This window comes from Microcaecilia unicolor, chromosome 5, assembly GCF_901765095.1.
Source record: "Microcaecilia unicolor chromosome 5, aMicUni1.1, whole genome shotgun sequence".
NCBI lineage: Eukaryota > Metazoa > Chordata > Amphibia > Gymnophiona > Siphonopidae > Microcaecilia > Microcaecilia unicolor.
In genome coordinates this window covers 359,123,137-359,147,761 of record NC_044035.1, presented here as the reverse complement: position 1 = coordinate 359,147,761, position 24,625 = coordinate 359,123,137, and the positions used below count along the sequence as shown (strand labels likewise).

Sequence of the window (24,625 nt, the reverse complement as noted above, 5' to 3'; positions counted from 1 at the left end):
GTTAAAGGTGAGCCATTTATGTAGTGTAACTAAATGTTCAGAAAGTTTTTGACAAAGCCCCTTATGCGAGACTCCTAAGAAAATGTTAAAAAATCCATAGGATAGGAGGCAACATTCTGTTGTGGATTAGGAACTGGTTAAAAAGAAAGAGTAGGGTTGAGTGACCGGTTCTCTCAATGGAGGAAGGTGAAAAGTGGAGTGCCACTAAGGATCTGCACCGGGACCAGCGTTTTTAATATTAATAAATAATCTGGAAATGGGAACAATGAGAGATCAAATTTGTAGATGACAAAACTTTGAATAGTTGTTAAACCGAATGCAGATTGTGTGAAATTGAAGGAAGATCTTGGGAGGCTGGAAGACCAGATATCCAAACAGCAAATGAAATGTTAATGTGGATAAGTGCAAAGTGATGCACATTGGGGAAAAATAACCCAAATGATATATACATGATGCTAGATTCCACATCAGGTATCACCACCTAAGAAACAGATCTAAGTGTCATTGTGGGCAACAATTTGAAATCTGTTGAGTGCGCAGCGGAGGCCAAAAAAGGAAACAGAATGATAGGAAATTTTAGGAAAGGAATAGAAAATAAAACAAAAATATTACAATGCCTTTATATCACTTCATGATGTTTACTCTTTCCTGAAGTACAAAGACTAAGGGGGGGAAACTCCTTGAAGTTATATGGTAATACTTTTAAAACAAACAGGACTTCATTGCTGGAGGATGTGGTGAAAGCAGTTAGTATAGCTAAATAGGATTCAACACTGATCACAATAAAAAGTAACCAATGAAATTAATGCAATTCTTGCACCCCAAACAGTTAAGTTTTCAAATGTTCATTGACGTGGTAGCCGTGTTAGTCCACTTTTAAAGGTATTTAAATAGAAATAAAACAAAAAAATATTAAAGAAAATAAGACGGTACCTTTTTTATTGGATTAATACATTTTTTGATTAGCTTTCGAAGAAAACCCTTCTCTCCTTCAGATCAGAAATTTCTGATCTCTGATCTGAAAAAGGGTTACCTTAACAAGCTAATCAAAAAATGTATTAATCCAATAAAACAGGCATCATCTTATTTTCTTTTCTATGTTTTTGTTTTATTTCTATTACCTCAAATATTTTCAAAATAAGAAGAGCAGATTCTTTCAATTTGAATTGGCAAATTATTCCAGATTTCAGCTCCTAAATAACACAGAGAATTTCACCCCCTTAAAACTTGAAAAAGCCAGAATGAAACTTTTTGCTCATTGAAAGTACACAATACTTCATCAAACCAACAGTACTTAGCCCCATTAAAGATTTATAGATCATACAAGCTATCTTAAAAAACAGTTCTAGTATGGATTGGAAGCCAATGAAGTTTCTTCAACACAGGAGAAGTCCTCTCAAACTTGCTAACCCTGTGCAGCAGTGTTGTGGAGTATAACTGTAGCCTTTTTAACAATTTTGCAGAGATCCCACCAGACAGAGTTGCAATAATCTAAATAAGGTAAAAGTATTGCCTATGCGACATCTAAAACTTTGAATACTCAAGGATGAGTGAACAGCCCAGCCCGTAGCTGGTGCAACCTAAAAAACATTTTTTTGACCAAGACATTAATTTGATCATCCAATGTCAGCCTAGAATCTAACATTACACCTAAAAACTTCTGTATTATCAATCTGAAGAATTTCTCCAGTATCTAGATGGAAAGATTTCAAATGAAGATTATCAAAATTGCTAAACCAAACTAGTTTTGTTTTTTGTTTATTACGTTTTAGAAAGTTACTTTGAGTCCAAGAATCAACCAAGGAAAAATATCTTTTTTTTTTTTTTTTTTTTTAATAATTCTATGGTTTTGTCCCAGGTTTCAAGTGCAGGACATAAAGATTTCAAAGCCACTCTTATCCCTGTGGGTTGGCAGCATGGTATCTTGGTGCTTCCTGGGATTCTGCTTGATTGGCCACATGGGCCTTTGGTCCGACCCAGTATGGCAATTCTTATGGTTTTTATTTTCACTGGTTTTGCCAGGCTCCTGTTTCTCGGGCTAGCCAGGGTCCTATTCTAGATGTTTAATATTGCTGTATATTGTTTCTGTTGAAAATGAGGTTGTAGCTTCCGATCAGAACACACCCCTTCCCGTGCACTCCGCTCCATGGATAAATCCTTCTTATCTGTTCCCTTCTCCACTACTGCCAACTCCAGACTTCGCGCCTTCTGTCTCGCTGCACCCTACGCCTGGAATAAACTTCCTGAGCCCCTACGTCTTGCCCCATCCTTGGCCACCTTTAAATCTAGACTGAAAGCCCACCTCCTTAACATTGCTTTTGACTCGTAACCACTTGTAACCACTCGCCTCCACCTACCCTCCTCTCTTCCTTCCCGTTCACATTAATTGATTTGATTTGCTTATTTATTTTTTGTCTATTAGATTGTAAGCTCTTTGAGCAGGGACTGTCTTTCTTCTATGTTTGTGCAGCGCTGCGTACGCCTTGTAGCGCTATAGAAATGCTAAATAGTAGTAGTAGAAGGCACAAAAAAGGCACTTGTAGGACAGATGATCACACATGAGGCATGACCACTTTTAGAAGAGAGAAGGGGCACAAAAATTCTGATTAATTATAGCTAAAAGGACCAAAAGAATCAGCAACTAGAAACCTGAGGTGCAGGGGGCAGTCCTTTTCTCCAAAACTTAAGACCACTGACTTCTTAAGCATCCTGCTGCACCAGCAAGGTAAAATCTTGATGACACTTCAGCCAGAAACACATTTATACATATAGTCTTAGTTATGTCCCTGAAAGGAGCCACCATTCTAAAATGTCTTCAGAAACATTTCATGACATTTATAAGCATGAAAAATATGTCCACAAGAAAAAATAAAATCAAATATTCAGCATTATCCTGACCATTTATTAAATTATAACAGAAGTGAAAATCGGTCTAGAGCTCAGTCCCAGTCCCCGTCCCCATCAGCGTCCGGATTATCCTCTCGTGGAGGCTCCTGAAATTGGATATTTGCCAGCATGTCCCGCATGGCAGCCATCAGTCTGTTCACACCCTGGTTCAGGTCCCGCCCTGCGTCAGCATCTTCACCAGCAGCAGGCCGGAGCTCCCCCTGTAAGACACAGCCAGATACAGTCACTTACTGTCAGGGCTGAGGCCCTCCATAATTCACAGTCCATCAAGAGCACAGGCTAAGCTCCCTCTACAACACACAGCAGCTGTGTAATCACGTAGGAATTCAATGAATCAAACTCTGTTCAAACAAGAACAGATGTTGGCCAGGTCTCGCTGATGGCGAGTTAACACAGTAGAGCCATGAACACAGTTGCTAGAGTTGTCAGAAGCAGTGGTACAGAACTGTCCTGCTTGTTCTTGCTCTGGTCTGCTCACCTCTGCAGCAGCAAAAGACATCTTACTTCCACCTATCATAGCCAAAAGACCAAAAGGTAGTATCTCCACAAGCATCTCATCTGCCATGATGCCAAGGTTGGTGCTGGTGGCATGAAGGGAAGTCATTATGAAATCCCCCTGAAAGGCTGCAAACAGCAGGCCAAGCAGGCTCCCCTCCTCCTCCTTTTCATGGACCCTGCCGCCACTACTTAGAAACAAGCTCAGTGGCTGGGGGATGACACTCCCTCTTTGCCTCCAAGCAGCCTCATGGCAGATGCCTCTGGCGACCTATAGTTTTAAGTCTTGTTCAGAGGGTAACTATGTGGAATATGGCTGCCTGGTTTGCATGGGGTGAGCTAGCTGGAGTGGTTGGGGAGCGAGACTGCTAAAGCCAAAAGTGAGGGACTTGAGAATCTAGGTAAAGACAAGGTAGGGGAGATGGGAAGAGGAGGCGGGGGTGGAGGTGAGACTAGAGAAAGGGAGACTGGCGGGGACCCAGGCCATCTTATACATCCTGTATACAATTAGCAGTCTCTCGTGAAACTGCATGTTCATATGTGGCTCCCAAACTCTGGAATACACTTCCCCTAGCACTAAAAACTGAACCTTTGTACTTTGCGTTTAAGAAACTTCTCAAAACATGGCTCTTCCAACAGGTTTTTAACCCTGAAATTCTCTTATCCTTTACCCCCTCAGTCTTCTCTTGCCTCTCTTCTTCAGCTGTCTGCTCTGCTTTGAACTTTTTGAAAAATTTCTAAACTGCCTAGCTGCTAATTTGTGACTGGCGGTGCATCAAACCTTGTAAAATAAATAGTAATAATAATAATAATGGTGATAGCTGTGCCTACGGGAAAAACCATACAAAATTGCCTCTTACCATAACAACCCTATTTATTACTCAGTACCTACCATATATGTAACCACGTGATGTATATATACACCATAATCTGTTCCATTCATGTTATATTCCATGTTTGTTTACCATGTATGTAAGCACCTTAACGCAATACTATTTGTAATTTCTGTTACTCGGAAATGGCAACCGCCATTACGGCAAATGTAAGCCACATTGAGCCTGCAAATTGGTGGGACAATGTGGGATACAAATGCTACAAATAATAATAACAATAATAACAACCTTAATAAAATCACCAAAAAAGTTAATGGTCTAGAAAAAAAACATCTTTAAAACAAATGCCTTTTCTCACATGGATTGTTTCTGATTATTTATTTAGACCACACTATTTAATATTCTAGGTGGTTTACAAAAATAACATCCATAATAAATTCATACAAAAACAATTTCTTCAATACAAAAACTAAAACAAAACTAAAAACTTCCAAGAACACGAGGACTGCCAGTGGTTAGAGCAGCAGACTGGGCACTGCTACCTCTTGTGTCCTTGAGCAAGTCACTTTGCCCTCCATTGTCTTAAGTACAACTTAGATTGTGAGTGCAGTGGGGACAAAGAAATAACTCATTTACTTGAGCATGGAGCTTGTCTTGAGCTCGGATTTACCAATTAAATCTAAATGTCAAATCCAATGATTGTTTTTATTTTGAAAACACAGTCTTTTCTGCAGGCCTAGTCCCGGGTCTCAGGATTTAAGGTGAATCAGACCTTGTCTTGGTTTGAGTCAAGGGTCCTCATCAGGCTCTCTTCCTCACTTCAGGAGGTAATGAAAAAGTTTATTTGGGGGGGGGGCAAGAAGTTCATGCTTTCCCATCAGGTTCTCTTTCAAGATGTTGCTAGTGGAGCTCTGGGTGAATTATAGAGCGGCCCAAGGGCGATCAGCGATTGAATGGTCTCAAAATAATCTTGACATTCTCATGGATATTGGAAGCAATAGCTATTTTCGTCAGGCACAGACTTCAATAGGAACATAAACTGGGTGTTACATATACACCAGAGGACTGGGACTCCATTGAATGGCCCCTGACGAAAACAGCTATTTTTTTAAAAATTACATTTGTACCCCATGCTTTCCCACTCATGGCAGGCTCAATGCAGCTTACGTGGGGCAATGGAGGGTTAAGTGACTTGCCCAGAGTCACAAGGAGCTGCCTGTGCCTGAAGTTCCCCAGGACCAAAGTCCACCACCCTAACCACTAGGCCACTCCTCCACTGTTGCTACTATTTGAGATTCTAATGTTGCTATTCCACTAGCAACATTCCATGTAGAAGTCGGCCCTTGCAGATCACCAATGTGGCCGCGCAGGCTTCTGCTTCTGTGAGTCTGACGTCCTGCACATACGTGCAGGATGTCAGACTCACAAAAACAGAAGCCTGCGCAGCCTTGTACATGGAATGTTGCTAGTGGAATAGCAACATTCCATGTAGAATCTCCAATAGTAGCAACATTCCAGAATCTCAAATAGTAGCAACATTCCATGTAGAATCTCCAATAGTATCTATTTTATTTTTGTTATATTTGTACCCTGCACTTTCCCACTCATGGCAGCTCAATGCGGCTTACATGGGGCAATGGAGGGTTAAGTGAGTCACAAGGAGCTGCCTGTGCCTGAAGTGGGAATCAAACTCAGTTCCTCAGTTCCCCAGGACCAAAGTCCACCACCCTAACCACTAGGCCACTCCTCCACTGTTGCTACTATTTGAGATTCTACATGGAATGTTGCTATTCCACTAGAAGTCGGCCCTTGCAGATCACCAATGTGGCCGCGCAGGTTTCTGCTTCTGTGAGTCTGACGTCCTGTACGTGCAGGACGTCAGACTCACAGAAACAGAAGCCTGCGCAGCCTTCTACATGGAATGTTGCTAGTGGAATAGCAACATTCCATGTAGAATCTCCAATAGTAGCAACATTCCATGTAGAATCTCCAATAGTATCTATTTTATGTTACATTTGTACCCTGCGCTTTCCCACTCATGGCAGGCTCAATGCAGCTTACATGGGGCAATGGAGGGTTAAGTGACTTGCCCAGAGTCACAAGGAGCTGCCTGTGCCTGAAGTGGGAATCAAACTCAGTTCCTCAGTCCAAAGTCCACCACCCTAACCACTAGGCCACTCCTCCACTATTGCTTCCAATATCTGCAAGAATAATGTCAAGATTATTTATCACTGGTACCTTACCCCAGATCATCTCCACTGTTGGTTATCCTCAGACATCTGCATTATGTTGGAGAGGATGTGGAGCTCAGGGCAACATTTGGTGGTCATGCCCGAAAGCCATTGCATTTTGGAAATCCATCCGCTTCCAAACATTGTGGATAACTGGTTTGAGAGTTTCCTGGGATTTCCCTGTTGAATAGAGTGATCCCAGGACTTCGGAAATATCGGACTTCACCTTAGCAGCTGCTTGGAAGACACCAGGGGTCCCACTTATAGCTAAGTGGAGATCTCGACTTTATACTGTATATAAACTGGAGAAGCCAACTGCTATTAGGCAAAATTCTTTTAAGACCTGGGTAAAGGATTGGGAATCTGTGCGTAATTCCAGTTTTGTCTTTTCTTGTGTTATTATACTTTTAGGGCTCCAGTGTCTTCCTTTACCTTTGTTTTCCCTTCTTCCTCCTTTGTTTCTATTTTTCCTTTTTCTTTAGTATTGTTTAATTAAAACAAGACTATACATATTAGAGGTTTTCTTATCTTCAAGAACATGTTGTGTTTTTCCCTTGAGCAGATTGTGCATTGTACTTGGAAGTATTTCTCTTTGTTCACTGTAACAAACACCTCGTTAAAATAAAAAATAAAAATAGAAAAGAAAACACAGTCTTTCGAAGAAACTGCTAATCACCTTTGATCTATCTTTTCAAAAAAGGTTTCTGAAAGAGCTATATTTATATTGAAGGACAGACTCTTCCATTTTTCTTATGAACTGTGTTATTCACGGAATTTTCTGTAGAATAGATAGAAATCCTGTTAGCTGTTTGCTATTAGTCATGCATTGGCAGTCTGTTTCCCCAACTGTATTGAATGTTCTGTGAAGCAGACCTCATGTTGCCCAAATGACAGCGCCTACTGGAGAAAGTCCATCGCTAAACAGATACCCACAGAAAGGCCCAGACCTTCATACAGCCCCTATCACTGTAATGAAACACACTTTATCATGTCTTCACTCCCAGTCCCTGAACTTGTAGGAGCAAAACTTGCACTATATGTGTTCCTATACAGAAAAGATATATGGGATTATAATATATGGCACTATCCAGAATTAGCAACCAGACCTTCATATGCAGACTCAGTTATTCCAACTTTTGTTGCTAAACCCTGTTACTTGCTGGAGCTGTGACCTTGCATACAGGTGAAGACTGCTGACAAGAATCCCGGATGTGCTAGAATAACATTAGCATTGATGTCATGTCTCTTGGAATTACCCTTGCAGCTGGACAGACGTTGTGGCTGGCAAATTGTACATTGTTTATGAAACCGTAATACAAACGTACATGGCACACATATAACCTGATACAAACTTCTAGCAGATGGAAGCGTGTTCTTCAGATGTTCAGTCAGTTTCAGCGCAGTCTGCTCCTTGGATGGAATGTCAACACAGCAGCCTTTTGCCTCAGATAAGAGCCCCTTTTTATACAGAAATCATGGATTTCAGCTGTGCCAATTATGTACATTCTAGCCTTGGGGGTGAGTCACACATAACACTGTTATCCCCATTGTTATGATTTCATGGCCCCAGCTTCTTGTCAATGTGGAGCCAGCGAAACAATGCTGGGGCCATGATGTGACCAAAATAGGAGAGCTTTGTTTTGCTACCTTTGTCTCCAGCGAGATTTTGGTTTGATACGTTCCAGAACTGCTTGGTTTGTTATTTTGGCTGTCCGTAGGATGCATAACAGTTGTCTCCAGCACCATAATTCAAATGCATCAATTTTTCGCCTGTCTGCCTTTCTCAGCAGCCATATGTTGCTATTGGGAAGATGATTGTACTGACCAGTCTACATTTGGTTACCAGGCTGATGTCCTTGCTCTTCCAGATGTTGTTTATGCTGACCATCACACTTCTTCCAAGTGTCAGCCGTCTCTTGATCTCAGGGGTGCACTCACCATCGTGATTAATTTTTGAGCCAAGAAAGATGAAATCTTTGACAACTTCACTTTCTTCATTGTTGATCTTGATGTCAACGTTCACATTTTTTTTTTGCTGATGTCATGATCTTTGTCTTTTTGATGTTCAGGTGCAGTCCAACCTTATCACTTTCTTCTTTGACTTTCCTGATCAGATGTTCAAGATCCTTCTTGTTTTCAACCAGCGGGGTGGTATCATCAGCATATCGGAGGTTGCTGATGTTTCTGCCACCTATTTTCACGTTGAATGCTGCTGGTGACAGAATGCATCCTTGTCATGTGTCCTTTCCAATCTTGAACCAATCTCTGTTTCCATATGACGTTCAGACTGTAGCTTCTTGATCTTGCTAGAGTGATCTTATGAGTTCAATCAGGTGTGGTGGTGTGCCCATCTCCTCCAGGCAAGTCCAGAGCTCGTTGTGCTCAAGCACATCAAATGCCTTGGTTGTGAACTTAGTTCTTTCTATTATTTAGGGCATAGTGAGCTTGGATCTAAGGATAAGAAGGAACACCTTTGCTTCTGACACTTTATTCACTAAGGCCGAGTGTCAGGTTGTATTCTATATGCGCTCACAGACATGCATGACTTTGCAAATGGAGGAAGGGGAAATGCCGCCCCCCCCCCCCAGAAAGCAAGTAAAATAGGTCTTTATTGGAAGAACACTTAAAACCCTCGAGTGCTGCTTCACCCCTCCCTTCACTTTCCCTGGATCCTCCACTCTGTTTTGTGCCTTTTATGTACTGAAAAAGCACCAACAAAACACTGATATTTTGTGCTCTCAAGAACTCTTACTTAGCTGGAAAATAAACATCGGCACTTACAATTTATAAACAGCTAAGAATCACATGTTGGGTTCTAAAGACTAGTTTCAAATTTACACTATTCACTTCTCCTATCAGGGGAAGCGCAGACTGCTGACGGCCTGCTTGTAGAGGGGATGACTGACTAAACTTTTTGTATTCATAGAACCTAATTGTCTTTTCATGACTCCAGCCAGACCGCCCCAGACACAGACACACATAGACTCATTCCTCGTTTTACCTTACAGGTTGCTTATCATAAGAAATGTACATGCAACTGAAACATTTCCCATGTCGTATGTCACTTCTACCCAAAACAGAAAATAAAACACAATTTGAGATTATTATTATTATTTTTTACAGTGGTATCACCAATGCTCACTATTGCTCGATAAGGGGCAATATTTATCACTAGATAGAATACTGAAAAACAGTATGCATTATTGTGATTGACAGCATGGCCCCAGAACAAAAAATAAAAAAAAAAGAGGTAAAAACCTGATTAAAACAATAAAAAGGCCATAAACAACAATGGAAAAGAAAATGTTTTGGTCTGCACACCCCAATTCATCAGAATCCCAAATGGGAAGAACACTCTGAATTACTTGTAAGGGTAATGGTATTTGATATTCCACCTTTCTGTGGTACAATCAACGTGAAGAAAGCAGTTTACAATTATTTTATTCAGGCAGGTACTTTCTGTCTCTAGTGGCTCACAATCTAAATATTATACCTGGAGCAATGGAGGGTTAAGTGACTTGCCCAGAGTCACAAGGATTGTAAGCCACATTGAGCCTGCAAAGAGGTGGGAAAATGTGGGATACAAATGCAGTAAATAAATAAGGAACTGCAGTAGGAATCAAACCCAGTTCCCCAGGATCTGAGCCCCCTGCAAAATCCACTAGGCTACTCCTCCACTCCACACTTATTTCAGGAAAGCAGCTGAAACATGTCCTGTAGTTGCAAGGTTATTATTATTATTTGTAGCATTTGTATCCCACATTTTCCCACCTCTTTGCAGGCTCAATGTGGCTTACATTCACCGTAATGGCGGTTGCCACTTCCGGGTAACAGAATTACAAATGGTATTGCGTTAAGGTGCAGACATACATGGTAACATATATGGAACAGATCATGGTATATATATATATATATATATATATATATATATATATATATATATATATATATATATATATATATATATATACCATGTACATACATACATGGTAAAGAAGAATGCATTATGGTATTGCATGAAGGTTCCTGAGTAATAAATTGGATTGTAGGTTAGAAAAACACATGATATACGGTATAGGATCAGACTATGGGGTAGATATTCATATAGTGGCCACCACTTTACAGATAAGTCTCCTACAGATAGTACCACTAAAAATGCTTACAGACCCATTATATTTACTTTTACAGCGGATTTTAAATATTTGGAGAAATTCAGTTACTTATCAAAAACAGTTTCCTGGTTTATACTCTGTCCCTCATGGATTCATAGAGAATTACTGCCAGCGCCCAATCAGGGTAGAGGAAGCTAACACACACTTGCTAAAGTAATGGGAAATTCTTTAAACATACCTGCACGTTAAAATTTGGCAACAGAGATCGGAAAAAGAGAGATAAACTGCTTTCATTGGATGGATGACTTGTCCTGGAAGGAAAAGAAAACAAATGCAGCTTGAAGTTCAGTTAATTAGCACTCTGTGAGCTTAAGTCCTGCTGGGGGAGGAAGAGAAGAGGACCCTCTGACTTGGGAGGAGTGGAGGACCCATGCAATCATTCCAGTAGGCTGTAGAATGGAGAGTGAGGAATCCCAGCATGCATTATTCTCCTTTAGTTCATGAAAGCCAAGCTGCTTACCTGTAACAGGGGTTCTCCATGGCCATCAGGATAAGTCAGCCACATGCTGCTGATCCCATTCAACAGCAAATAAGAACATAAAAATAACCATATAGGGTCAAACCAATGGTCCATCTAGCCCAGTATCCTGCTTCCAACGGTGGCCAATCCAGGTCACAAGTATCTGGCAGAAACCCAAATACTAGCAACATTCCACGTACAACCCCAAAGAATAGCAAGATTCTGGAATCCTAAAGAGTAACAAGATTCCATGTGGAATCTCAAGAATAGCAACATTCCATGCTACCAATCCCAGGGCAAGGAGCGGCTTCCCCATGAATACCTAAACAACAGACCATGGACTTTTCCTCCAGGAACTTGTTCAAACCTTTTTTAAACAGACAGGCTAACTGTTGTTACCACATCCTCCGGCAGCGAGTTCCAGAGCTTAACTATTCTTTCAGTTAAAAAAATATTTCCTCCTATTTGTTTTAAAAGTATTTTCCATGTCATTTCATTGCGTGTCCCTTGGTCTTTGTGCTTTTTGAAAGAGTGAAAAATCGATTCACTTCTACTCGTTCTACACCACTCAGGATTTTATAGACCTCAATCATATCCCCCCCCCCCCCCCACCACCAGCAATCTTTTTTCCAAGCTGAAGAGCCCTAGCCTTTTTAGCCTTTCCTCATATGGGAGGAGTTCCAGATTCTTCTTAGAACCTTTTCTAATTCTGTTATATCTCTTTTTTGAGATGTGGCGACCAAACTGAACACAATACTCAAGATGAGGTCGTACCATGGAATGATACAGAGGCATTATAATAGTCTTGGTCTCATTAACCATCCCTTTCCTAATAAATCCTAGCATCCTGTTTGCTTTTTTGGCTGCTGCCACACACTGGGCAGACGATTTTAGCATATTGTCTACAATGACACCTAGATCTTTTTCTTGAGTGCTGACTCCTAAGGTAGACTCTAGCATCAGGTAAGTACGATTTGGATTATTCTTCCCAATGTGCATCACTTTGCATTTGCCCACATTAAATTTCATCTGCCATTTGAGTCAACTTGCTCTCCAAGCGCCCAGAAAAGCCTTGAAGACTTTTCTGAGCATGTGCTATCGTTCCTGCCCCTAGCTTGGCTCTCCTGTTCTGTCAACTTTAGCTGTAGGTAGCTGCAACCCAAAAGGGGATAGCTGGAGGGTTTTTGTGGCTGACATCCTGCTGTCCACAGCAAACCTCCATTACAGGTAAGCAATGTCTTTTCCCATGAACATGCAAAATGTGTCAGTCATACACTGACTCCCAAGATAAAGATTCTTGCAAGTGGCTATAAACTTATTCCTTCTTTAGAACCTGTACATACAGCTGTGCTTGCATGAAGCGTTTTTTTAAATTTATTTTTAAAACACTATATAGAAAATCAGATTCAACTACGTGGTTTGCTCTATTCCATTCTTTTTCTTTTAAACACCACAAAAAAAGAAAAACAAAACAAGGGAAACTGATTATCAGGGGGTAAATTTTCTCAAGACAAACGAGCACAAAATAATTATTCAAACCCACAGCTCTGAATGAGACACCCAGAAAAATACTGGATTTAAAGTTAAACGGCTGTTCTCTGGCTGCAGCAACTTGGGAAGTGAATGTAAGCGTCTTTGAGTCCCAAAGAGGCTTGCTGGTCATTTCAGTGGCATAGCTATGGGGGTTGGGGACCCCTGACAGCCAAGGTACCTTCGCAGTGGCAAGGGGACGGGGGGAAACGGTGACAGGGGGCAGAAGCAGCAGGATGGCGGCAATGGGGAGGCAGTAGTGGCCGCGAGGGGGCGGAAGTGGCGGCAGGAGGGAGGGCCAAAATGTGGCCCTCCATCTTGGGGCTTTGGCCCCCCCGTCAAGTTCTGGCTACGCCCCTGGGTCACTGGACTAAACAGCAGAAGAATGATCCCCAAAATTTGCATTCTTAACTTCTTCTTGTGAATGGAGTCTTCCGAGCTCCAGCATTGGGCCATAAGCCCTCCGGTTCCTTGGTATGAGGAAATATCCCAGTGCAACTTGGAGAGTGGAACAATTTCTGTGGCTCTCACTCTAAGCAGAGACTGAACCTTTTTGGATGATGGAGATTTGAAGCTGATAACGGCTGCATGTAAATTTTACTACCAATTTGTCATTAGTTATCTTTTGCTCTGACTCTACTTACTAATCTACTCTGGTAGTTACTAACTGCCAGTTCCTATAGAAGGTCCAAGGTAGTATACAAAATCAGAAATACATAATAAAACAAAACGCAGAGTAACAAAGCATACAACATTCATACAAAACAGTCCTAAGATTTTTACGAAATAAAGCACAAGAATTTTCAAGTCTTAAACCGATTGCAAAGAATTCCAATAAAAAGCAGCCTGAAAAGAATACGATTGTTCATCATTTCTTTTAGACATTAAATGATGAAATCGAAGAACAAGGAAGAATATTTTTGTTCTTAAGTTTAAATGTTAACCGAGAAGAAGAATGAAAAATGTAAATCATACAAATAAACTAAAGCTGAACCATGAAGCAGTTACAAAAACCAAACAAGAAACTTTTATAAATAATCCTAGCTTTCAATGGAAACCAGTGAAGACCAACCAGCAGAGGAGTGACCTTATCAAATGTATTATTTTGAAAAATGTGAAATGGATGAAGTGAGAGCACTGGGAGCAATCTTTACTTTGGTATATCCTTGTAAGTGCATAATTCGAATGTCTGGCATCAAATACGTTTTTTTTGAGCCACCTCAACTAAAGTCTTTTCTGGACGCTAAAATTCCATCTACCTGAATAAGAAAATTGATTCAGCAATTAAAGAAGAATTAACAAACAGGACTATGCCAATTTGAAGCAATTTCCTTTTTCTTTTGGACTATATTTCTCCTTAAATTTGGTAGTCTAAGGAAGAGTGAAAAGATTACTTTGTTTAATATATGCTAGATTTAGCATTTATTTTTTCTTTGAAATATTTCTCTGTATTACTTTGCAAACTGGTTATGTTTGTATTTTTGTGAAAATTATAAATAAAAAAAAAATGTGAAATGTGCTTCCCTACTGCCATTTTGACAAATCATAAACTGGGCATTTTTTCCCCTGATGAATCAGTAGGCTTTTGATGCTTAGGTTCCCTTCATTCTCTGTTAATATGGCTGACTGAATAACTGTAGACCTGAACACTGCAAATGACATTTATGATATGGTAGCTAATGATGGATCAGTAGTATGGCTTAACGTCTTAAGGGCTGTGCAATTTCTTAGTCAAGTTGCGATCTAGACCTTCTCTGGATAGTACCTGGATTTCTGTACAGTTAGCTTTAACAACATTCATGATCTCTGACCTTTTTCACCAAAGACAATCTCCCCTTTACAAAGGGCACCTGTTAAAGACTCATGTATGACCTCTCTCAAACCTGAAGCCCAGACACATGCGATTCCTACTCTATGAGAAGAGGATTCAAAAATAATGAAGGCAGAGCGAATGAACTGTTTACCATACTCTTCCAATTCTTGGAAGGTGATGGACATCTTAGACTGAAGATCACAAGGAAGGGATTTTAGGGCATTTTTTTTTGGGGGGGGGGGGGGGGGGCTTATTCCAGCAGCAAGTCACAATACGGTATTAGTTGGAATTAGTGGGTTGCATGGTACCTTGGAAAAACAACTTACCCACTGCATCTAAAATCTTCTCCTCTTTCCCCGGAGAAGAGTTTGAAGGTGCTATGAAAAATCTTAGACCTTTTCAAAGCCAACTGATAAGGACTTCCCTATGAAGAAAGACTAAGGAGGCTAGGGCTTTTCAACTTGGAGAAGAGACGGCAGAGGGGAGACATGATAGAGGTATATAAAATAATGAGGGGAACAGGTGGATGTGAAGCGTCCACGCTTTCCAAAAATACTAGGACTAGGGGGCATGCGATTAAACTACAGTGTAGTAAATTTAAAACAAATTGGAGTAAAGTTTTCTTCACCCAACGTATAATTAAACTCTGGAATTTGTTGCCGGAGAACGTGGTGAAGGCGGTTATCTTGGCAGAGTTTAAAAAGGGGTTAGACGGTTTCCTAAAGGACAAGTCCATAAACCACTACTAAATGGACTTGGGAAAAATCCACAATTCCAGGAATAACATGTACAGAATGTTTGTACGTTTGGGAAGCTCGCCAGGTGCCCTTGGCCTGGATTGGCCGCTGTCATGGACAGGATGCTGGGCTCGATAGACCCTTGGTCTTTTCCCAGTGTGGCATTACTTATGTACTTATGAGGCATATTTTCAAAGCACTTAGCCTTCCAAAGTTCCATAGAAACCTATGGAACTTTGGAAGGCTAAGTGCCTTGAAAATATGGATATATGTAACTTAAGCGTTTATTGTACTTCTGTATTATGTACTAGACTTCTACAAATCTAAATTTTGTAACCGCCTTTTTAGCAACATGTAAGCCATATTGAACCTGCCATATGGTGGGAAAATGTGGGATACAAATGCAATAAATAAATATATACAAAGCTGGCTGATCTGCAAAACCAAACAGCTCTATACTAAACAATAAGATGCCTTAAAATCCAATATTATCCCCAGTACTCTGGACTTACTATCAACTGTAAAGATGTTCCTGGAAAGGAGAACCACGCTTTCAGAAGCAACTTTTTGTTGATCGCCAAACCAAAGTAATTTTGTTTTCCCGAGTATTTAGCTTAAGAAAATTTGCTGTTGTCCAATGGAGTTATTTCTTTCCAGTTTTTTAACGAATCGTGGTGGTACACGGCAGCGGTGTCCCCTTCCCCCCTTATTTGTCCTTTTTTAGAACCTCCGCTGCAGAATATTAGGTTTCATCCCATATACATGGGGTAGCTATTCACCAGCAGGTTGGTGAAAACTGTAGCATTTGTTGATGACATATCTGTTATTTTGGTGTTAGACAAAATACACAGGAACCTTCCTTCTTAAATGTATGATGTAGGCTAACAAACACTGGAAGCACTTGAGCACGATGTAGAGTTAAGATACACAGTAACCCATCTCAGTTAAGTCACTGCTCTGTGTAAGGTACCTTGCGTATCATGCATATGTATGTGTACAAAGCAAACGCATGGCCAGCTGTGAAGAAATATTATCCCCATTAGCTTATGTGGCAAACATTGAACTGCACAGAAAAGATTAAGAACTAAGAAACAAAAAAATATCCTATATAATAAAAAGCATCTCCAACGTTCTGATGCTGACTCCGTGGCAGTGAATTTTGAAAGGTTCGTGCTCCTGCTGTAATGACATCACGTACTTCCGGGTTCGTCAGAAACAGCACTGACCAACCACAGGATAGCAGCACGAGGCACAACCTCAACGTCTATAGCCTTTCCTTCCAGTTCGTTCCCTCAGAGTCCTGCCCTCATGGAAAGAGGAAATGACGTCAGAAGGCGGGACTCTGAGGGAACGAATTCGAAGGGAAGGCTACAAACGGGCAGGGCTTTCAAAGACACAGCCGTTTTGACGGAGGTAAACAGGGGAGCGAGGAGACTCGATGGGTGGCTGGAGGGGGGGGGGCAGGGGAGAGAGGACAATCGCTGGGTGGCTGGAGGGGGGGCAGGGGAGCGAGGACAATCGCTAGGTGGCTGGGGGGGGCAGGGGAGAGTACAATCGCTGGGTGGCTGGAGGTGGGGAATTGGAGGAGCATCGCTGGGTGGCTGGAGGGGGGGCAGGGGAGACAGGAGCATCGCTGGGTGGCTGGAGGGGGGGCAGGGAAGACAGGAGCATCGCTGGGTGGCTGGAGGGGGGGCAGGGGAGAGTACAATCGCTGGGTGGCTGGAGATGGGGAAGGGGAGGAGCATCGCTGGGTGGCTGGAGGGGGGCAGGGGAGACAGGAGCATCGCTGGGTGGCTGGAGGGGGGGCAGGGGAGACACACACACCCAGAAGTCTCACTCTATGTCACACACACACACTCGCACATTCACTCTCTCTCTCACACACAGTCACTCTCACATTCACTCTCTCTCTCTCTCTCACACAGTCATTCTCTCAAACATACATACTGCGAGAAAAACCTTGCTAGCGCCCGTTTCATTTGTCAGAAACGGGCCTGTTTTACTAGTATATATATTAAAAAGTGCTAAAAAACCACAGAAAGGCGGTATATCAAGTCCTATTCCCTTAAACATAAAAGACACCATGTTAAAAGTATAATGTAAACAGTAAAAACCATTAACAGGTTAAAATAATAATAACCTATAATCCCTAAACACTAACACGATAAGAACCAGTTACCTTACTGAAGAGCAGTAGAGCTGCAAAATCCAACACAATGTCGTCATAAGACGTAAAGGATCGGATGCGTGGCTGCGTTAAGTATACTTAAATAGGTCTCAAATCAATATCCATAAGCAGTAAGCCGGCGGGAAAACCACGTGTGTTGTCCCTAATAAAAACGGTTAAAAATGATAACCGGCTAAAGAGATAACTGGTTATAAGCATAATAACAGAGTACACGGTTAAAAACATATCACTAAGAGAAATATATAAACAATAAAATGATAAAAAACATTACATTTCCCATGTTGGCACATAAGGGCATAAAAAAACAGCAACTAAGGGACTACAGCTGTTGAAAAAAAAAAAGAGGGGGTGAGTAGGGTCAAAAAACAAAATATGTATAAAATCTGTTAAAAAGATATATTTAAAAAGGTACCAAAAAATGCTAACTTATGACAAAAACCTGCAACTCACTAAAAGTTAGTTCCATTAAAAACAGCAGGTTAAAAGGACCACAGCTAATAAAAGGGTTATAAAAACAGAGGTTATATGGGTAAAAAAAAGGTGCAAATGGATAAATAAGGTTGGTACAAAAAAAACAAAAGGTGGGGAAGGCTAGTTATAAAAATACTACTACTACTATTTATCATTTCTATAGTGCTACTAGACTTACACATCGCTGTAAAATGATCTCAGGTCAATCAAATAAATGACACCACGTGGAGGGGCATAATCGAACGGAAACGCCTATCTCCATGGGCGTTTATCTCCGAGAACGGGTCCGTGAAGGGGCGGGCCGAACCGAATTTTCAAAAAAATGGACGTTTTTGAGCTGGGCGTTTGTTTTTTTTAGCGATAATGGAAACTAAAAATGCCAAGCTCAAAAACGTCCTAATCCGAGCCATTTGGTCGTGGGAGGGGCCAGGATTGGTAGTACACTGGTCCCCCTGATATGCCAGGACACCAACTGGGCACCCTAGGTCAGTGCGGTGGTCTTCAGAAAAAGCTCCTACATGCATAGCTCCCTTACCACGGGTGCTGAGCTCCCAATCCCCCTCCCCCAAAACCCACTATCCACAAATGTACAACACTACTTATGTACTACCATAGCTCTTAGGGGTGAAGGGGGCACCTACATGTGGGTACAGTGGGTTTTGGAGGCCTCCCATTTACCAGCACAAGTGTTACAGGTGGGGGGGGGGGATGGGCCTGGGGCCACCTGGCTGAAGTGCACTGTGGTACCCACTAAAAGTGCTCCAGGGACCTGCATACACGCAGGCCTCTAGGACTGGTTGCTGCTATAAAACATTGGCACACCAGTTGACACCTGAAGACTAATCTCTACAAAAACGTCCTTTATTGGAATAAGCACGCTTACTCACAGTTAACTGCAGATCAGAGATTGTGCCCCACTGGCAACGAGTCTCCCTGGTACTGAGATGAGCAGTAGGTCAGAGCTGGCAGAATGCTGTACAATGCCCTCTTTCAGCCACATTCAGGGGAAGAACTAAGTTGTCTAACGTGGCTAACACAGGAAAGGGAACTAAAACTGGCTTACAAAAATGGCCACTACTGCATGGACTACAACAGGAAACACAACAGGGCACACTCTGACCCAGTAGGCAGGGGGAAAAGCACCATGGGAGAAGAGCCTACCAAATACCAACATTGTGAGACTGTAACACAAGCTAATGAAATCACGGAGCCCAATACCCTACACCCACCACAATGCAATGCTGATGTGACCCTGTACTGCACCCGAGAGCCACATCTGACCCAGGGAAAGGCTGTGAGAGGATCGAACACATTCTGCTGTCATGGAGGTGGGTACGGCATTTGAGGCTGGCATACAGGCTGGAAAAAAAAGTTTTTAAAGTGGGGTTTTTTTTGGTGGGAGGGGGTTAGTGACCACTGGGGGAGTCCAGGGAGGTCATTCCCGATTTCCTCCAGTGGTCATCTGGGCAGTTGGAGCACTTTTTTGGGACTTGTTCGTGAAAAAAAAGGGTCCAAAAAAAGTGAACCAAAATCGCGGTAAAAACGCCTTTTTTTTTCCGATTATCAGCTAAAGACGCCCATCTCTCCTCGGCTGATAACCACGCCCCCGTCAACTTTATTCGTTCCCGCGACGGAGTGCAGTTGGAAACGCCCAAAATCGGCTTTCGATTATACCGATTTGGGCGCCTTTGCGAGACAAACGTCTATCTCCCGATTTAGGTCGCACTTTGGGCGTTTTTCTCTTTCGAAAATAAGCTGGATACTATAGCAGGACACGTTTACCTGCTCCTACCCTAGTTAAGATAAAGTTCAAGCAACTTTCTTTAAACTAGTCCCTTATTTTCTAGTTCCTGCTACTCTATCTTATCTATCCTGTATGTTCCATCTTTGATTACACCGTATGCTATTAAAATATTTTAGTGTGGTGACAATGTAAGTAGTTTACTATGCCATACTTTGTATTGTTTGAATATTTGTACTGCTGTAATTCTCTATTGTTTATGCTTAACCTATTTTTGCTGTACACCGCCTTGAGTGAATTCCTTCAAAAAGGCGTTAAATAAATCCTATTAAATAAATCAAACAAACTCAGAGTTCAATCCTGAAGGTGCAAGAGTTCCCAAGAAATGGATAGTCCTTTGTTCTTCTTTCAGCAAATGTTGGTCTATATCACCTCCTCTCTGATTTGTGAAGAACTTTGTATACAAAAAATTTTAGGTCATTAATAGTAGGGTTGAAGGTGTGCCAGCATTCAATTATTGGTACAGACAGGATGTTGAGACCAATACTATACTCTATTATTCTGGTCTTCGCAATGTGTTTGGTTTTGCCCACATTGGCAGGGGTATAGTCCAAATAGGTGATTCACTTAAAGCATTCAGCCCATTGTAACACTGTCATAAATATCATCCGATGCCCCTGCCAACTTCTTAGAGGTCGGATTTATTCTTTCGCCCACTTCCAAGAACGTTATCATATCTCTCCTTCGGATTATCTAGTTTATTTACAGGTTAAACATTACATCACCTTCTCCCCTAGAGAGTTTTTCACCACTGATGTAACAGAGTGAGTGGAGGGGCTTTTCTTTCTTTATGGTGACCAAACGCCAAGGTTTCTTTTTACTACAAGGTGATGCATAAGGCTTTGGCACAACAGAGTTACCAGTGTTGGGCAGGTGATTGGTCCTGTGATTTGGAAGTGTAGGTTACAGAGGAAGTATTGAGGGGCCTTTTATGTAAACCTCCGACTAAGTTGACTTATGTATCCTAAAGTGAATACAAATTTATTCACAGAGCTTACATCTCAAAGACAGCGTGCTTGATGGGGATTGTTTTAGTTGATACTTGTTTTGAAATGTGGTGCTCCTTCTGCTTCCTTGGGTCACATGTTTTGGACCTCTGCTAATGTGTAGCAGTTTTTCAAGGATTTGCTTCAGTGAGTTGTGAATATCTTGGACATTACTTTTCCCCTTGTTCTACAGATTCTTTTATTTGATGATTATTCAACAATTTCTTCTAAACAACCTAATATGACAAAAAGCACTCTCCTTCATTATCTTTTTATTGGCCCAGTGTGTAATTTCTGCTTCTCCCATAATGCAATGGCAGAACTTGGTTTATGCTACTATGGTTTTAGAGTATCATAAGGCTGGCTGGTCCCATCCTGCACGTTGGAATCTTTCAGAAGATTTTGGAACCAGTTTGGACTGCTATGCCACATCGAATACACAGTTGGATACTTAATTATTGACATCTCACTTTGGGATTTTTTCTACAGCTGCCAGACCTGGATAAGAACACACCGGGTCTGCGGTGTTGATGATGGTGGCTCATCATTTGGGAGGGGGGGAGGAGAAGGGAGAGGGGATATGGGTAGTGTGTGTATTGGGGGGGGGGGGGGGAGTTAAGATATTAAAAGTTTGTATATCAAAACATTTTTTTTTATTGTCTTGCTGGTTATTTTGTGTTCTTTGTTATTAATAAAGATGATTAAAACAAAATGGAGTAGGGGCCTACTTCCCATTTTGAGGTCAAGAAGATTTTGTAAGGTGGCCTGTACCACCATCTTCTTGGCTGGAGCATGACACAGATATCAAAGAGGAGTCCGAGAAGTCGGGAATGTAACCCTGACTGATCACATTTGAAATCCACTGGTCGAATGTGATTTGGGTCCATTCTTCTTCAAAATGAGTCAATTGTCCACCTATTTACCCCAGCAAGGAATGGACCCTGAAGCCATCATTGTAGACTGTGGGAGGACTCAGAGGTGTTGGGGAGCTTGGTTCCAGGTCTTCCTGTCCCCATGAAAGGAAGATTGTTATACCTCAAAGCAGGACTACTGAAAAGTCCCCAAGCAACCTGGTCTGTAACTCCTACTGTATTGAAGCCTGCCATGATGTGTGTTTTGGCTTATCTTTCGTTAATCTCTGTGGCTTGGGTTCCCCCAAGTTATTTAACAATATTTCTAGCTCTTTGCTAAAAAGTATCCCTGAACTTGAAGGAAATTCTACTGATCTGGGTCTTAGAAGCTGTTATCTGCAGACCAATTCCTCAGCCATAAAAGACATCTAAATGACACCATCAACATGCCTCTTGCCAAAGTTCTAAGAAGATCATAGAGGGTGTCTGCCACATAAGCTAGACTCATTTCCAGATGAGCCACATCCTTCGACGACTATACTTTATCCAACTGAGAAAATCCATGCCCCTGGTTGGATCCAGTGAAGACACACAGGCCCTGCATACTGCTGCTTGGAGAGCTAAAGCAAAAATTCCGAACACCGGCTTTAGCAAGGAATCCAATTTTCAATCTTGCACATTTCTAAGTACAGATCCTCCTACCAGAATACAGTGAAACCTCGGTTTTTGTCGGTTTCGGATTTCGTTGATTTTTTCGACTAGAAATTTGTCTCGGTTTTCGTCGGTTGCCTCGTATTTCATCGAAAAAGAAGGACGTCCATCTTCCAATTTGTATCGGAAGATGGACGTCCTTCTCCCGATTTTGGGCGTCCTCGTTAATTGCCTCAGTTTTCGTTGGTTTCGGATTTCGCCAATTGTTTTCGGACGGATTATCGACGATAACCGAGGTTTCACTGTAGTAGTCTTCTTAGTGATAGCCATAACCAAGGCATCAACCTTAGACTGTTTTAACTTCTCTTCTCATCCTGAATCAAAGTATAGTAGAGTTTAGGCATAACTTTGCCTATCTTAAAACCCACATCAGAAGAGTTCTACTCTGCTGCTATGAGAGCTTCAATGGCTTGATGTATCAGAAAGGCTTTGGAACACTTCGAGTCTCTCGAGGATGGGATTCCTTACTAAGGGAAGGTCCTGGACCAAAGGCACCAAAAATGCTTAATATTTTCAGGGATCTTGAAATTACTAAGGGGAGATCTTCCCTCTAGAAGAGATAAACTACAGGGTAATCATCTCTCCCTCCTCAACTAGACCTTAAGGAGTCCCCTAGTTCTAAAACTGCAGTTGAGGTAACTGTAAGTCTCAGTCATCCAGCACCTCCAAGCATCTTCTTGAGATGCTGAAATTCTCTTAGTAGGCAGGTTAGGAGAAACCAAGGGTCTGGATCCCTGACTCCCCTGAGAACACTTTAGAAAAGCCTTATGTAGCAACCAAATACAAACTCCAGAGAAAATAGAACCTCTGATCCCAGTTTTCTCAGAGACAACAGAGGGTAGCAAGGTACCTGGAGAGATCTCAGACAAGCTTCCAAACAAGTTCTGGGAGCTCAACTCCTCTGCTGCAGGAGCTGAGATTGCAGCCACCTCTGAGGAACAGCACTAAATGGCCAACGTCCCTGAGGTTTCTTTCAACCCACAGGACTTCATGAAAGAAACCTCTCCTTCCCTCCCTAACACGCATTTTCTACCAGGAGCAGAGTTCCCCCATGAATGGTACCCAAGGAGTAAGCTTCTGAACAACTCTCCTATCAAGCCTCACCGGTCCCTGCACTGAGCACAGCATGTCGTGTGCTCTGCCACGATCTCCATGGTGCTGTGGACGAAAAACACCTCAGGCACATGGGTGTGCGAGAAATGAAGGCCAGTGCTGCAAACTGATGTAGCCGCTATAGATGTCTTGCTGATAAGAGGCTGCGGCTGAGCTGCCCGAGAAAGAAGACACTTTCCAACCTCCACAGATAACCCCCAAGGTTCACCTGTTGCCCCTTAATAGTACAATGCTGATAAAAGGAAGAAAGAGTCATCTTCTTTCAATTTCAACTCTGCTTTAAAGGTTTATTCTCCTTTTTCTCCAGAAAGGAAGAACCTTTTTTAAACAAGCAAACAAAACAAGTGTGCGTGTGTGTGTATAAGGGGGAAGGACTGCAGTCTCCTCCAAGTTATCCCTCAGCTTCAATAAAAACTATTTATGTCTACCCCCCTCCCTTTTTTTCACAATTGAGCTGAAGCTTAGCAGGAAGTCACCCCCAACTCAACTAGAACTCGGTTCTCCAACTGACCCAGGAGTTGTCCTCTGCAACCAGTCTAGAAGCTGTACAGTGCACTCATCACCATCTGCTGAAGACAGAGAAATACTGAACACCCAAGGCGGCATGATGCCTTTATAGGGCAGAGTACATAAGCTGTTAATCTCTCTCTCTATCTGCTGGTTGATTGACACAAACTCACAGGTTCTGGATTGATATGGTAAAGATAAGGAAATTTCCATTATAAATATTCATAACTTGTGAATGTATCTGTTGCACAAATTTGGTAGCCTTTTATAAAATTACCTGTAAATGCAAAGAAAACAATGTATTCAGAAACACTGAGACTAAGATGGGCTCAACTTGGAAACTACTACAAGGCATAATGTGGATTTCTCATCACTTTGTACAGTGATGTTACAAGCATGGTCATCAACAAAATCAAAAACCAAGTCAGTATCCTATATAATAAAACGCACCTCCAACGTTCTGAAGCTGCCTCCGTGGCACTTAGGCCTTGAGGCATTCGTGCTTCTGTATCCATCTCCTGAAATGATGACGTCTCCCACTTCCGGGTGCGTCACCAGCGACAGTGCCCAATCACACCATAGCAGCGCGAGCCAACTCCAATGGACTAAAAAAAAACCCCAGCCAAACCTGCACGAACTTCAATCGACGAAAGGCAACCGGCGTCAACACTGCTGGTACCACACACGCGACAACCCTCCCCGGGGTTATCTCTCTCGCCCATCCCGAGTCGCCAGTACACCACGTCACCCGGCCACAGCCCCCCTCACCCACCCTCCTTCCCCAGCACACACCCGCCTGCCTCCCTCTCTTCTCCGACT

General features: G+C 42.1%; 1 protein-coding gene across 1 annotated transcript in view; it reads right to left on the bottom strand.

The window, feature by feature from the left end:
- Nucleotides 1–2,881: 2,881 nt before the first annotated feature.
- The window catches only part of LOC115470974 (transcription factor 25-like), a 69,860-nt gene continuing 48,116 nt past the window's right edge, over nucleotides 2,882–24,625 (bottom strand). Inside the window, exons 17-18 of the mRNA XM_030204620.1 lie at nucleotides 10,817–10,889; nucleotides 2,882–3,107 (exon numbers count right to left, since the gene is read on the bottom strand). Coding sequence (XP_030060480.1) covers nucleotides 2,940–3,107; nucleotides 10,817–10,889 — 241 coding nt within the window. The 3' untranslated portion in view covers nucleotides 2,882–2,939. The remainder of the gene's footprint in view (nucleotides 3,108–10,816; nucleotides 10,890–24,625) is intronic.